General features: G+C 38.8%; 1 protein-coding gene across 3 annotated transcripts in view; it reads left to right on the top strand.

Annotated features, from left to right (window-relative positions):
* PRKG1 (protein kinase cGMP-dependent 1) overlaps positions 1–16747 on the top strand; it is a 1413309-nt gene that overhangs the window by 1382114 nt on the left and 14448 nt on the right. For all 3 annotated transcript variants that reach the window (XM_061402665.1, XM_061402664.1, XM_061402667.1), the window contains 4 exons: positions 82–221; positions 1712–1801; positions 12746–12887; positions 14388–14551. In XM_061402665.1, coding sequence (XP_061258649.1) covers positions 82–221; positions 1712–1801; positions 12746–12887; positions 14388–14551 — 536 coding nt within the window. The remainder of the gene's footprint in view (positions 1–81; positions 222–1711; positions 1802–12745; positions 12888–14387; positions 14552–16747) is intronic.

Below are 16747 nucleotides of genomic sequence, written 5' to 3'. Positions count from 1 at the left end.
TTAATTTGGAGCTAAGAATGCATTGTTATATTAACTCTGTGGATTTTTTTTCTCACTAATTCCCTTCTGACTTTCTTTAAGGTCCAGTTAAAAAGTGAAGAATCCAAAACCTTTGCAATGAAGATTCTCAAGAAACGCCACATCGTGGATACAAGACAGCAGGAACACATCCGCTCGGAGAAGCAGATCATGCAGGGGGCCCATTCGGACTTCATAGTGAGGTAAGGGCCATAAAGAAGGCTGAGTGCCGAAGAACTGATGCTTCCCAACTGTGCTGCTGGAGAAGACTCTTGAGAGTCCCTTGGACTGCAAGGAGATCCGACCAGTCCATCCTAAAGGAGATCAGTCCTGAATATTCACTGGAAGGACTGATGTGGGAGCCTCAATACTCTGGCCACCTGATGTGAAGAGTTGACTCACTAGAGAAGACCCTGATGCTGGGAAAGATTGAGGGCAGGAGGAAAAGGGGGCAACGGAGGATGAGATGGTTGGATGGCATCACGAACACAATGGACATGAGTTTGAGCAAGCTCCGGGAGTTGGTGATGGATAGGGAAGCCTGGCATCAGACACAACTTAGCTACTGAACAACAAGGACCCTGCCCAAGGGTTCAGGTCCCCCATTCCAAGCGGAAAAGCAGCCACTAAAGTCTCTGCCATGTGCGCTCACTGTTGCACATTAGATTTACACAAAGAAACATATTTTTAAACCAGATTTTAAGAAAGTTTTCACTAAATAAGAAAGCACTAAAATATTGATTTTTAAAAAATGAGAATATTCTGGAAAAAAAACAAAAAAACAAAACATGTTTTTCCTAAAGGAAAAATCAGACTTCCTAATGTTCCATTTTTATCCTCAGTTATTTTGGAACTCTACATAGACCTCTGGTACTTGAATGACAAATTATTAATACCAAAAATCAAACTATTTTACCTTGAATATTCCTTATTTCAATATTTTTTGAAGATTTTAAAAAATGAAATGACTGTTCCATCTTAGTATTTTGAGAGCACTCATAAGATGGCAGTGGGATTTTTTTTTAATATATGCAGAAGATTTTCTAGTTAATTTGCCAGTGGCACTTGCTGAAAACAGGGTATCATGTGAATTTAAGTGACCAGTGCAAAATATCATACACATCTGTACTTTAAAGTGTCATCACTGTATATCCATGTTTATGTTTATGCATGTTTATGACCACTAAATAGTGCTCAAGAGGCCATGCTTGAAATGTTAGCCAAATTGGAATTAGAGGAATCCCCAGAAGTCCTCTTGGTCCATAAACATTGGGATTAAGCTTCCTGGTGGCTCAGACAGTAGACAGTTTGCCAATGCAGAAGACACGGGTTTGATCCCTGGGCTGGGAAGATCCCCTGGAGAAGAGCATGGTGACCCACTCCAGTACTCTTGCCTGGAGAATCCCTTGAACAGAGGAGCCTGGCAGGCTACAGTCCAAAGGATCACAGAGTCAGCAATGACTAAAGCTACTGAACACAACACATTTCAAAGGAGAATCTACGCCCTACAGTGTGTAAATCATAAACATAACCTCCTTTTTCCTCTTTATGAATTTAGATCTTTCTCATTCTTTTAATAAAATTTCAAGTTTGGCAAATCAAGAGTGAGACTACAATCTGGGCAATGAAAAATATTTACACGCTTTTAAAACAGTAATGTTATAATTCTTGTTTTTCTGTTTGCAATTCACAGATTATACAGAACATTTAAGGACAGCAAATATTTGTATATGTTGATGGAAGCTTGCCTAGGTGGAGAGCTCTGGACCATTCTCAGGGATCGGTAAGTTTTAAGATATTTCTATCATGTCTTTGAAAATGTAGTTGATGGTAATGGTTTGTAAAGAGAGTGAATTATTATAAGAGACATTTAAATTTTATATATGCTTCTATTTCAAAATGTAAAGTAACTGTGGACCACAACCCACAGTTGGCCACTATACACATATAATTTAATGTGAATACGAAACTTACTGTTTCATATTTGTAACCAATGATAAAGGATTAGTTCAGTTCAGTTCAGTCGCTCAGTCGTGTCTGACTCTTTGCAACCCCGTGAATCGCAGCACACCAGGCCTCCCTGTCCATCACCAACTCCTGGAGTTCACTCAAACTCACATCCATTGAGTCTGTGATGCCACCCAGCCATCTCATCGTCTGTCGTCCCCTTCTCCTCCTGCCCCCAATCCCTCCCAGCATCAGAATCTTTTCCAATAAGTCAACTCTTCACATGAGGTGGCCAAAGTACTGGAGTTTTAGTTTTAGCATCATTCCTTCCAAAGAAATCCCAGGGCTGATCTCCTTCAGAATGGACTGGTTGGATCTCCTTGCAGTCCAGGGGACTCTCAAGAGTCTTGTCCAACACCACAGTTCAAAAGCATCAATTCTTCAGTGCTCAGTTTTCTTCACAGTCCAACTTTCACATCCATACATGACCACAGGAAAAACCATAGCCTTGACTAGACAGACCTTTGTTGGCAAAGTAATGTCTCTGCTTTTCAATATGCTATCAAGGTTGTTCATAACTTTTCTTCCAAGGAGTAAGCGTCTTTTAATTTCATGGCTGCAGTCACCATCTGTAGTGATTTTGGAGCCCCAAAAAAATAAAGTCTGACACTGTTTCCCCATCTATTTCCCATGAAGTGATGAGACTGGATGCCATGATCTTCATTTTCTGAATGTTGAGCTTTAAGCCAACTTTTTCACTCTCCTCTTTCACTTTCATCAAGAGAATTTTCAGTTCCTCTTCACTTTCTGCGATAAGGATGGTGTCATCTGCATATCTGAGATTATTGATATTTCTCCTGGCAATCTTGATTCTGGCTTGTGCTTCTTCCAGCCCAGCATTTCTCATGATGTACTCTGCATATAAGTTCAATAAGCAGGGTGACAGTATACAGCCTAGATGTACCCCTTTTCCTATTTGGAACCAGTCTGTTGTTCCATGTCCAGTTCTAACTGTTGCCTCCTGACCTGCATACAAATTTCTCAAGAGGCAGATCAGGTGGTCTGGTATTCCCATCTCTTTCAGAATTTTCCACAGTTTATTGTGATCCACACAGTCAAAGTCTTTGGCATAGTCAATAAAGCAGAAATAGATGTTTTTCTGGAACTCTCTTGCTTTTTCCATGATCCAGCGGATGTTGGCAATTTGATCTCTGGTTCCTCTGCCTTTTCTAAAACCAGCTTGAACATCAGGAAGTTCACGGTTCACGTATTGCTGAAGCCTGCCTTGGAGAATTTTGAGCATTACTCTACTAGCGTGTGAGATGAGTGCAGTTGTGTGGTAGTTTGAGCATTCTTTGGCATTGCCTTTCTTTGGGATTGGAATGAAAACTGCCCTTTTCCAGTCCTGTGGCCACTGCTGAGTTTTCCAAATTTGCTGGCATATTGAGTGCAGCACTTTCACAGCATCATCTTCCAGGATTTGAAATAGCTCCACTGGAATGCCATCACCTCCACTAGCTTTATTCGTAGTGATGCTTTCTAAGGCCCAGTTGACTTCACATTCCAGGATGTCTGGCTCTAGGTGAGTGATCATACCATCGTGATTATCTTGGTCATTAGTCAATCTTAAAAATGGTACCTGTCAAGGTACATACAGAGGCCTTAGTTTAGTGTGAATATCATAATCAGACAACTGTATGCCCAGAATTCACTTCATTGCTGTTAACGATGAAGAGAATTATTTTATAGTTGCCTTCTGGATTAATGGTCATTGAATTGTTCTACTCATTCTCCAGAAAAGAATTTTTTCCAAAGTAACTTTTTTCTTTACTTTTACATTTTTCTTTGGCTTCCCTGGTGGGTCAGATGGTAAAGCGTCTGCCTGCAACGCGGGAGACCCAGGTTCAATCCCTGGGTCGGGAAGATCCTCTGGAGAAGGAAATGGCAACCCACTCCAGTACTCTTGCCTTGAAAATCCCATGGATGGAGGAGCCTGACAGGCTGCAGTCCATGGGGTCACAAAGAGTTGGGCACAACTGAGCGACTTCACTTTCTTTCCATTCTTTGGTTTCAAAATTAACAGAATTTCCAGCCATCCTTTTCATTCCATACATGATCTTGGGAAGAAAATGAATCCACTTATAAGCAGTATTTCATCTGACCAATCTAACTTAGATTTACTCCTTTTTGCCCTTTCAGGACAAGTAAAGTTGGTCTGGTTACTGCCTGTTTCTTTTCTTTTCTTTTCTTTTTTTGCCTGTTTCTTTTAATAATGCAAAATTAGTTTTCTAATTCCTATTTATGTAACTAACAGTCTTTTAAAAATAATCTATAAAATGTCCTGGGAGATTATTAAAAACCTTAAATGTTTACTTAAAAAAAAAAAACAGCATATTTTCTGAGAATGATTATTCAAAAGGCATCTTTGTTCCTTTGAACATTCACCTTTAGACATCTCTTTATTTGTTACAGTCTCACCCCACAGACTCTCCTTCATCAGGTAACATCTTTAGACTCAGGGATAGACAGCCCTGATATTGCCAGAAAGCCATGTTATTTTTTTGACAATTTGTTATTTTGTAGATATCCCCAAATAGAACAGCTAGTTCTTTATAAACTATTGCTTAAAGTCTCATTCCTAATGCTATCCTTATGGTTCCTTCCTGGCTTTGTGCCCTTTCAGGTCTTTTATTCCCATTGCCTTACTTGTATATCAGATGGATTTCTTTTTACCTCATTGTGTCTTATTACACAAATATTTTCTTAAATTCAAGACAAATAAACCTATTAGGGAACATATCATTTTGGAATGAGGGGAAAGGGTTAAACATCTGTACTGAGCTATTATGTCACAGCAAATTATTATGTGACTGTTAATATTTGGGTACAGATTATATGTCAGCCATTGTGATAGAGGCCAGGGATAAATGGATAAATCAAATAAAGGTGGTCCCATGCCACATAACTTACAGGCTATTGCACAAAGTTAATATTCTGATTCGTGAATTAATATCTACTCTATCCTAATAAGCTTCTACTATTTTATTTTTCACTTGACCTTTCAATCCACTGAAGTATTTGAAATATCTTCCCTACTTTATTCTAATTAGAATAGGAGATTTACAGGTAGAAGTAAATACTAAAGCAATTATAAGCCACTTATGTAGAGGAACAGCTATCTTAAACTCCTACTAACCGGACGCGACTGAGCGACTTGACTTTCACTTTTCACTTGCATGCATTGGAGAGGCAATGGCAACCCACTCCAGTGTTCTTGCCTGGAGAATCCCAGGGACGGGGAGCCTGGTGGGCTGCCATCTATGGGGTCGCACAGAGTCAGACACGACTGAAGCGACTTAGCAGCAGCAGCAGCAACTTCTTTAACAAGACACAAACAACAATAAAAATTTTTTTAATAATTAAAAAAATAAATGTTAACCTAAAGTCCACTGAAACATGCATAGGCATCAACTTATTTTTGAAATAAAATATTTCATATTTCTCCTTACTTACTTTGATTCTTCATTTTTTAGGTACATAGTGCTAGCCAAGGCTTACAAGTGAGATGTATTTTTGATCTATCAGGGTAGCAAAGGAATGCTATTAAGTAGTAGCTTATCTGCCTGGTGGCTCAGTGGGTAAAGAGTCTGCCTGCAATGCGGGAGACCTGGGTTTGACCCCTGGGTTGGGAAGATCCCCTGGAGGAGGGCATGGCAACCCTCCAGTATTCTTGCCTGGAGACTTGCATAAACTATATAGGCCATGGGGTCGCCAAGTGTTGGACATGACTGAGCAACTTTCACTTCACTTCACTTATCTTGGGAGGAGAGGACGGAGGGAGAAGATCGGTGATGGTCCTTTCTCTACCTCTAGCAGGCTGGTTTTTGAACCTTTCCTTTGTCCTCCCTTTTATCATCCTTGGGTTTGGGGTACAGATTGCTAAGTCTCCCCAGTGTATTAAATACTCCTCAAGAAGGCATGCTCTGGAGAAACAGCAGTTACCTGATGTTTCCTAAAGATTCAGACATTAAAAGCAACGGAGCTAACACATATGAAATAATCTCAGAGTCACTGTCCTCTGCCAACTTTCTTTCTTATATATGTTGGTAGCCTTATTTTATTCAAGAGATTTTTTTTTTCCTATTCAAGAAATTGCTGGAGGAATTTGGACATCCAGGTTCCAATTAATATTGTCACAGACTAGCTTTCTCATTGCTGTTTAAACTGGAGTAGAAAATCCTAAACATTAATTATTAGAACCAAAAAAAAAAATAAAGCCAAGAGAAAAAGAAAACTATGTTATTAGTCACAGTGTATATAAAATATATGTATTCAAAACAAACCATATTGTTCAATTTGTTTAATTTTCCTCTCATGTCCCAGTAAGTAGTAATAAGGAAGAAGCTGATCTGAAAGCATAAAGGAAACGTACTGGCTGTCAGGTTAATCTGAAGAAAGGCTTGTGTGACCCCTGAGCTTCAGGGATTTAGCTCAGGAAGTCTCTAACAGCAATGACATCCTCCTTGTTTTACTTCCCAGCTGAGCCGACCATTTCTTGCTTCTCATTCTTTCTTCTCATCAGCATAGGAAAAGAACACTGGGCAGTTTTTTATTTACTGTCTAAAAGTAAGAATTGATACCATATTTACAAACAGGTTTTGAGGACTATTAAATATTTTCTCATCTTTGAAATATGAACTATGGCACTGAAAGGTTAATTCTCACAGTTATTTCCCTTGTTTATTCTTCTAAAATCTTCTAACTAGAAGATATCATGTTTTATCTTCTAGTTTATGACTTTTCCCCACAAATTCTGTTCCATGATTTGGAATATATTTGTGCAAACTGTATTCACCTCTCCTCTATAACAGTTACAGAATTAGCAACCCTTGCAACTTTCTTAAAAATATAAGTGGTTAATATGGTAAGTATATATACTTATGTTAGGCTATATTATCGGAGAAGGCAGTGGCACCCCACTCCAGTACTCTTGCCTGGAAAATCCCATGTATGGAGGAGGCTGGTGGCCTGCAGTCCATGCAGTCGCTAAGAGTCGGACACGACTGAGCGACTTCACTTTCACTTTTCACTTTCATGCATTGGAGAAGGAACTGGCAACCCACTCCAGTGTTCTTGCCTGGAGAATCCCAGGGACAGGGGAGCCTGGTGGGCTGCTGTCTATGGGGTCGCACAGAGTCGGACACAACTGAAGTGACTCAGCAGCAGTAGCAGCAGCAGCAGCAGGCTATATTATATAGCATTAGTATTTATATGTTACATATTGATATTAGTAGTTAATATATATTATAATGAATATAAATATAATAAAAGATTAGCATTATTTAAAGTATATGTTCATTTTTCCTATGAAAGTGAAAGTCACTCAGTCGTGTCTGACTCTTTGCAACCCCATGGACTATAGAGTCCATGGAATTCTCCAGGCCAGAATAGTGGAGTGGGTAGCCTTTTCTTTCTCCAGGGGATATTCCTGACCCAAGAATCAAAACGGGATCTCCTGCATCACAGGTGGAATGTTTAGTAGCTGAGCTACCATAGCATATATCAAATAATTAAGAAGCCAAAATTTTCACATCTCACTTCTGGTCTTCACTCTTCCAGGATATGTTTTATAAGCCAGCAAGTAACTTTCTATATACATTCTCCTTTTTTTCAGCTACTTTATGGAAGGAGATTACTTGAATTCCATCTTAGACCCATTAGGTGGAAATGTGTCATTTCTTAGTGTGGTTGAAATTACTTTTAAGGAAATGAGTATTTTCATAATAATTTAGCCTCCCTAATTTAACAATTGGCAATAAACCTGTAGCATGATGCTTCAGGTTTATATACTCACTAATGAAAAGAAGGAACTTATTCTTCAGTAAGAGATGCTTTGTCTTTTTCATCCTGCCATTTCACGACTTGGTTTATGACAAGCTGATTAAACACTGTGATTAAATTTTGAGTATATTAATAAGTGTACATAACCCTTGAATTCCCTGAATCAAATTGTTGTTATTTACTGACATCTAGCTAAGATAAAATACCTACTCCCTCCCACAGAGGATACAAGAGCCTATTCCTTACTTGTTAATTGAAATGACCCAACTGTCAAGGCATAATTTATTATTTCAGAGAGCTCTATAGGGCAACGATTTATTTCTTTAAGCAACTTTCTGTTGATAAAACAAGCTTTCATTTTTGTTTTAAATCAAATTTACGCTGTCATTTCCAATTCTAGTGGTAATTTTTCATTGTGAATCAGCCTAATGCTATGCTTTTTGACTGCTTCCCAAAAATGTATTTAAAAATTCAGATTCCCTACATTAAATGTTTAGTGATGAAAGTGTTTCTGGTAAACATTTTGTGTGCATATATTATATTGACTTGTCACATAACATGAAAATGGATTTGAGACAAATTTTTATTTAATTTTTAAAATCAGTTGCACATATATGTATATGAGATACTCAATCCAGATCTGAAGAACTAGAAACCAGCTTTCTAGAGCCGTCCAAATTCCAAAAGGGCTCAGAACCAAGTCATCAGGAACTAAAGACCCAATGATATACGTCAGTTCCTTCATGGTTGAAAAAGGAGGGTTTCAATTGTAAAAGGATAATTTTCACCTGTACACTTGTGAGAGGCATGGAAAGTGAAAAGAACAGACATTAGCAAAAAACTCTTCAGAGCTGACTCAAAGTGAGCCCTTACAGTGAGAAATGTTAATAATAATAATTATAATAATGTTAATAATAAAATAATGTTATAATAATAGCAAATGTTTCAATAATAGCGATAATTAGAGTTGCAAACTCCCCACTCCCATCCCCAAAAGACTGTCCTGTATCAGTCACTTTTCCTAGATTAAGACACTGGTAACACTAAAGAAGAGTTTTTTGATGTTGCCATTCCCTTCTGCAGGGGATCTTCCTGACCCGGGGATCAGACCTGGGCCTCCCACACTGAAGGCAGATTGTCTACCATCTGAGCTACCAGGGGAGTCGCTCACACACACACACTAATGGCAGCTATTTACTGAGTACAGGATGTGTGCCAGGCACTTATTTTAATACACACTGCAAAGTTTTTGTACCTTCACAACAACCCAAAGAGAGAATTTCTGTTATTAGCCTCATTTTCAATATAACACTAAGACCCAGAGAGGCATAGTTAGTTGTTTAAGATTAAACAGTAAATGGAACTTAAATTTCAGTCCTGGACGTTGCTTCAGAGTTCACATTCCTAACCTGTCACCTCCTCTGGTGAATCTGAGTTTGTAGTAAGATTGTTTTGTCTTTTTGCAAAATATGAATATCATTCAGCAGAGATGCCATGAGAAATTGATCTTTCATTAAGTGTATTCTCTCTTTACACTTTGGTTCTGTTTTATTAACAATGGAATATTAAGGGAAACGTATCTGTTGCTCAGCATCACAACAGCAGAGGTACCTCTTCGAACAGGAAGCAAGAGTTGCAGGCTTTGGAAAAGGCCCACCCACACCACCATTAGACAGTCCTATTCCATTGACGGAATCAATTTTCGTATCAAAATAAGGCACGTAATGTGAAAAACAGACAAAGCCCGATTCCATGTACTGTTTTTGTTTGGATTTTTCTTTGCAAAGCTCTCCATTGAGAGGGGATTGAGGTTATATACAGCGCTCTGTTTAAAGCTGTTTATTAATCAGCTACACATCAGTTCAGTTCAGTTCAGTTGCTCAGTCATATCCCACTCTTTGCGACCCCTTGAATCATAGCACCAACTCCCAGAGTCCACCCAAACCCACGTCCATCGAGTCAGTGATGCCATCCAGCCATCTCAGCCTCTGTCGTCCCCTTCTCCTCCTGCCCCCAATCCCTCCCAGCATCAGGGTCTTTTCCAATGAGCCAACTCTTCACATGAGGTGGCCAAAGTATTGGAGTTTCAGCTTCAGCATCAGTCCTTCCAATGAACACCCAGGACTGATCTCCTTTAGGATGGACTGGTTAGATCTCCTTGCAGTCCAAGGGACTCTCAAGAGTCTCCAACACCACAGTTCAAATGCATCAATTCTTCAGTGTTCAGCCTTCTTCACAGTCCAACTTTCACATCCATACATAACCACTGGAAAAACCATAGCCTTGACTAGATGGACCTTTGTTGGCAGAGTAATGTCTCTGCTTTTGAATATGCTTTCTAGGTTGGTCCCTGGAGAAGGAAATGGTAACCCACTCCAGTATCCTTGCCTGGAAAATCCCATGGATGGAGAAGCCTGATAGGCTACAGTCCACAGGGTCGCAAAGAGTTGGACACGACTGAGCGACTTTACTTTCTAGGTTGGTCATAACTTTCCTTCCAAGGAGTAAGCGTCTTTTAATTTCACAACTGCAGTCATCATCTGCAATGATTTTGGAGCCCAAAAAATAAAGTCTGACACTATTTTCACTGTTTCCCCATCTATTTCCCATGAAGTGATGGGACCAGATGCCATGATCTTCATTTTCTGAATGTTGAGCTTTACTAATTCAGACAAATGATATCTCAAAGAAATATTCTGCTCTTGATAGACAAACATAATTAAGGTCAAAGATTAAAGAACCATTAAAGTGCTAGTCTATCTCTTTTGCAATACACAGGATTATATAGTGTCAGGGCTTCCCTAATGGCTCAAGCAGTAAAGAATTTGCCTGCAATGCAGGAGACTTAGGAAACATGGGTTCAATCCCTGATTAGGGAATATTCCCTGAATGAGAAAATGGCAACCCACTCCAGTATTCTTGCCTGGGAAATCCCATGGAGAGAGGACCCTGGTGGGCTACAGTCCATAATGTTGCAGGGAGTCAGACATGACTGAGCATAAATGTACCTAATCCCTTTTCCAATACACAGAATTATATAGTGCTAGTTCTGCAAAGATAGCTCCAAGTCAAAAGATAATCATAACATATTTTATACCATTCATTTCCTAATATAAATGCAGTTAGTCAACTGAGCATGCACACATTCTTAATGCAACTTTTTATTGTCCTTATAAGTTCAAATTGTTCCACCCAGGTATTGTTGTAGAAGGATACTAGGAACTTAGTTATTATCGTTAAGATTCTAAGAAGTAGATATTACTTAAGCCTCAAACTGTATTTCAAAAAAAGACATTCCCTTTGGAAAGAGCTAATTATTTCAGTGACAGCTCGGGGGACATCAGTAGCTGAAATGAAGACTAGAATTTTCTGGAGGAGGCTACATATTTCTAAAGCATGACCTGAAAGATGGTTGCCCTAGCCTTGGAGTCACTGATTAGTTTTGCAGAATAGCAGCCACATTCTACTTTTCAGTTTGTTAGAATTTACTCCTCAACACGAAAAAGAAGCAAATGTGAGCAAAATGCAAACTGGTATCAGTGACTCTCATGAAAGCAAATTCCAGGTCTCTACTTTGTACGTGCCCCGAAACCAGCTCTCCTGTTATATCTTAGCCACCCCAAGAGCTAATGAGCTAACGTTCACACTAATTTTCTTGAATTTTCATGAAATTATTTAATTGCATTTACTACTGTTTGAGAAAGAAGGGGAGGGAGAGGCAGTTTATCTTTCTAAGGGATTCCATGGTGGGAAGATGGGGACGGGTAAAGTATAAAAGTTTTGCCCTAGAGCCAAGGAGTTAACATTAAATGATAAGATTTTTCCTTTTTTGTTATTTCATTAAATAAACAGAGAGAGAGAGACAAAGGGCTTTGTTGCTAAACACCATAATTGAGTTTAAACATTCCCTTCCAATTACCTTTTTCCTTCTATTTATCTTTTAGCTCTATCTTGTGGCTCAGCTGGTAAAGAATCTGCCTGCAATGCGGGAGACCTAGGTTCAATCTCTGGGCTTGGAAGGTCCCCTGGAGAAGGGAAAGGCTACCCACTCCAGTATTCTGGCCTGGAGAATTCCATGGACTGTATGGTCCATGGGGTCACAAAGAACTGGACACGACTGAGCGACTTTCACTTTTCACCTTCCTTCTAATAAGAAGGCAGTAGCACAGGAAATAGATAATGTCTGTCTTCCTGGCAGAAGTTTCAAGCAGAATACTTAGGGACGTCTCTGGTGGTCCAGTGACTTATAGTCTGTGCTCCTAACGTAGGGGGCTCAAGTTCGATCCCTGGTCAGGGAATTAGACCCCACATGCTGCAACTACAAGTTCGAATGCCACAACTAAGACCCAGCACAGCAAACGAACGAAATAAATACATTAAAGTAAGAAGAATGCTTAGATTGTGATATGCTCTTGTCAGTAGCGTTGTAACTCATTTCCAAAGTAGGTCTTGGAAAACATTAACTTTTATTCACCTTCTCAGGAATTATATCTGTTATTATTTAGAAAGATTCAAAAAGCAGGCTAAGAATAAATATGACTATACTAATACTCTATCTCTAAAAAGCACCCTTGGTAGACAGGGTCCGAAACAGGATTTGCCTCTCTTCTGCCCAGCTCTCTGTACTGTGCCTTTTTAGACTGTAGTGGGCTGCTGGGAGGAATCCAACATGAAACGTGGTACATGGCTGACCTCTTCTTCAGTGTATTCAGGAAGTTAGATTTAATCATCCCACTCATAAGAGCTAACAATTCCTTAACTTAACCCTTAAATGGTTTTTAAAACCCAATGCAGTGTGAGCCATATGACATTTGGGCAGCAGGACATTGGTCTTTGGGGTCAAATTTTGACATAGGAATAGAATGAAATAAGAAATTAAAACTTATTAGACAAACTAATTTCTTTCATACTTTTTTATTCCCCATTTTCTGTATCTCAGGGGGTCATTTGAAGATTCTACAACCAGATTTTATACAGCATGTGTGGTAGAAGCTTTTGCCTATCTGCATTCCAAAGGAATCATTTACAGGGACCTCAAGCCTGAAAATCTCATCCTAGATCACCGAGGTTATGCCAAACTGGTCAGTATGTTTCACACATGGTTTCTGCCTGCATTTTAAATACTAGTTTTTGAAGCTGTGTTCATTTGTGAACATTACAATCTCATTTTTCTTTTAATATATAACATTGTTAAAAACAGGTTTCAGCATTACTGTTTTCACCTGACTATTCTTTCAAGTTAAATAAGGTTATGAGAAATTAAATTGGCTAGCTTTGAATTAATAAAATCCTGGCAAAACACCCTTAAATAGGTGTTAATCATGCTTAATCACATGTATCCTCAGACCCAGAAAAGCTTCATAGAAGTCCTTTTTCTAGCTGGCTTTCTGACATCCAAAGGGAATAGGTATTTGTATTATGGAGAATCATTGTTTTAGATTTAAGAATAATGCTAATGTGACAGCCCTGGTGGCCCAGGGCTTGGGAGGCCCAGTACAGGGGACACGGGTTTGACCCCTGGTCCAGGAGGATCCCACATGCCGTGAAGTAGCTGAGCCCATGCAGCGCAGTTACTGGAGCCTGTGTGTCCTACAGACCATGCTCTGCAACAACAGAACCCACTGCAACGAGAAGCCCGCACATCGCAACTAGAGAGCAGCGCTTGCTCGCCACTAGAGAAAAGCCCTCATGCAGCAATGAAGAGCCCCCGCACTGCAACAGTGACCCAGCACAGCCAGATAATAATAATAATGAGAGTGGGAAAAAATGGGCTTTACCAGCAATGTTTTCCACTCCATGTTAGTAATAATATTAGTAATAATAAAATTGGTCAAGAGCTCTAAAGATTTACTGTAGAAAGGAAGTTCTCTTATTTTAAAATGCATAACTTTTGTAGACTTTGCATCTTTCAGTCCCTGATTCTACTTTTTCAGTTTTTGGAATTTTTATTCAACCTATGGTTTTCAAAGAAATTTATATGCCATTAATAAGTACTTAATGGCAATTAACTATTTGTATTCTCAACCAGTTGCTTTAGAAAAAATAGATTTTCTGCATTTGAGGCTCCTCCTTCAAAAGTTTTCTATGAAAATGCAGACTACATTTCAATTTTATCTGTTTCCTAAAAACAGAGTTATTAGTTCCATAACTTTGTTATTCAGCTCCTTCAACAATAAAAGTAGCTTCTCAATTAATAGTAAATGAATCGTCAACTTCATTAAATCCAGCAGATATCTGGAAAATATGTCCAAGTAAAGGAGAAATTATTTGTTTATGCCCCAATCTCAACAGGCATGAAAGAAAAATGGAAAGTATTTCTGCAAAGAAAGATTTGCCTTTATTTTCGATGATGTGAATTTTATCCTATGTTAATATTTCCACTTTTCCTGTTGAAACTGAACTGATCAGGAAGGCTTTGTTTGTTTGAAATATAGAGATGAGTCCTTTTAGAAGACAGGACTACAATAGTTTGCATCCGTTTTTAGTTTATGATTATCATCAGTATACTTCAACAAAGTAACTTTTCCACTTTTAAGCTTAATCAAAAGTGGCTTGAAATATCTTGTTTCTCTCTTTGTAAGGTTGATTTTGGCTTTGCAAAGAAAATAGGATTTGGAAAGAAAACATGGACTTTTTGTGGGACTCCAGAATATGTAGCCCCAGAGATCATCCTGAACAAAGGCCATGACATTTCAGCCGACTATTGGTCACTGGGAATCCTCATGTATGAGCTTCTGACTGGCAGGTATGGACATTGATGGAGAACTGCAGATAAAGATAGACCAGCAAACAGCTACTCCCTCCTGCCTTTGTCACTCTGATCAGACTATCTTAAAGTACTTTCACAGATCTTGTTACCACACTTTAATTAGTTATGCAGATAACCACCGAGAAGGCAATGGCAACCCACTACAGTACTCTTGCCTGGAAAATCCCATGGACGGAGGAGCCTGGTGGGCTGCAGTCCATGGGGTCGCTCGGAGTCAGACACGACTGAGCGACTTCACTTTCACTTTTCACTTTCATGCATTGGAGGAGGAAATGGCAACCCACTCCAGTGTTCTTGCCTGGAGAATCCCAGGGATGGAGGAGCCTGGTCAGAAGCTGCCATCTATGGGGTCACACAGAGTTGGACACAACTGAAGTGACCTAGCAGCAGCAGCAGCAGATAACCAGGGATTCTTAAAGCAAAAACTAGAATGCGTCAGATGAGTGCAACAAACTCAACATCAACTCTTGGTCTCGTGATTTATATATATATGTGAATGTGGAAGGATCTAGTGTCTTTCTGTGAGATCTGAACCTAGTCATTTAGTCAGCAAGAAAGATGATAGTCACAAAAATATGGTCTGTTTTTCATAGAAGTTAAGAGAACCTGTTAGCAATTGTGATATCTAATTGAAATGTGAATGCGGATCTGTTGTGTAATAATATTGTAGTTACCAACAACTAAGAAAGGTACTACAGATACGACCAGGTATAAAACAGATCATAAACTCAAGGAAAAGAAAAACAAATAACACCGTGAAGCCTTGGGCTCATTCAGCACAATGATTAAGATGGTCATGGTCATTATGAAGTAAAGAGTTCAGAAGAAGGTTAAATTTGTCCAGGGAGGCTTTTGAAGCACATAGGACTAGCTGGATCTTACAGGAAGAATAATAAAAAGTACAGCACATTCCAGGGAGAGGTATGGCTTAAATAGAGGGGAGTACTGCATAGACATGAAAAGGGCTGATGGTAAGAAATGATGGAAGATCAGTAAGAGTCACATTTCAACCATAATGAGTGCTATACCTGAGTGTATGGACTCCATCCAGAGAGGCAGTCATTGAAGAGTCTCTGATAAAGGAGTGACGTGTGTTACAGTATTTAAGAAAACAACCTAGTGGTAATGTGTAGAGCAAACTGGAAGGGTGGGGAAGCTAGTCTGAAGATCATTCCAATAATTCAGATCTAGGAAGAAGCATGCAGTGTAATGTAACAAATTACTTATGAAAACCTAGTAGCTATAGTGAAAATGAGAAAGATGGCACTTTTGGTCTCACGGTTATGAAGATACAGTGAATCTATGAAGTACTTAGTCTAGAACATAAGAAGCACTTCATTAATGCTCACAGATACTCCTAGTACTACCACTGCCAGGAATAGTTATGTGGTGGGTTTTTTATTTCATTTGTGGACAGTGTATATCACTACTCTTGAAACAGCCTATTATACAGAGTGAAGTAAGCCAGAAAGAAAAACACCAATACAGTATACTAACGCATATATATGGAATTTAGAAAGATGGTAACGATAACCCTGTATACGAGACAGCAAAAGAGACACAGATGTATAGAACAGTCTTTTGGACTCTGTGGGAGAGGGAGAGGGTGGGATGATTTGGGAGAATGGCATTGAAATATGTATAATATCATATATGAAACGAGTCGCCAGTCCAGAAAAAAATAAAAAAATAAGAAAAAAAGAAACACTTATGTTGACTTCAAATTAATAGATTTTATTGGTGTTTTATGTTAATTTTAAATGAAAGATACATAGGCAAAAGTAGCTAAATAATATACAAGAGAAATGATTCAAAGAAACATAGGAAGAGTTCAGACAAACTGATCTAGAATTTCTCTGTGGCTGTTAAGCATGATCTCTTTAAAAATATATATCTTCAAAGATATCTGAATCTTCATAGATGACAAAAGTTGTAAGCCTGCAGAGTTCAGGAACAGTACAAAGCTGAAAAGCAGATTATAAGCAACATAAAATCATATATAAGCAACAGAAAATAGAATAATAGCAATTAAAACCCAACCAGGGAGAGAATAAACAGACTTAGGGAAAATAATGGAAAAGAAAAAAAAAAAAAGGATATATAAATTGTTACAGAAAGAAGATAGAGACATCAAAGGAAATAGGAACAACAACTATGTATATGAAGGTGTTG

This window comes from Bos javanicus, chromosome 26, assembly GCF_032452875.1.
Source record: "Bos javanicus breed banteng chromosome 26, ARS-OSU_banteng_1.0, whole genome shotgun sequence".
NCBI classification, from domain to species: Eukaryota; Metazoa; Chordata; class Mammalia; order Artiodactyla; family Bovidae; genus Bos; species Bos javanicus.
Note: the sequence above shows the minus strand (reverse complement) of the source record. Positions and strands in the feature narration are given on the sequence as shown.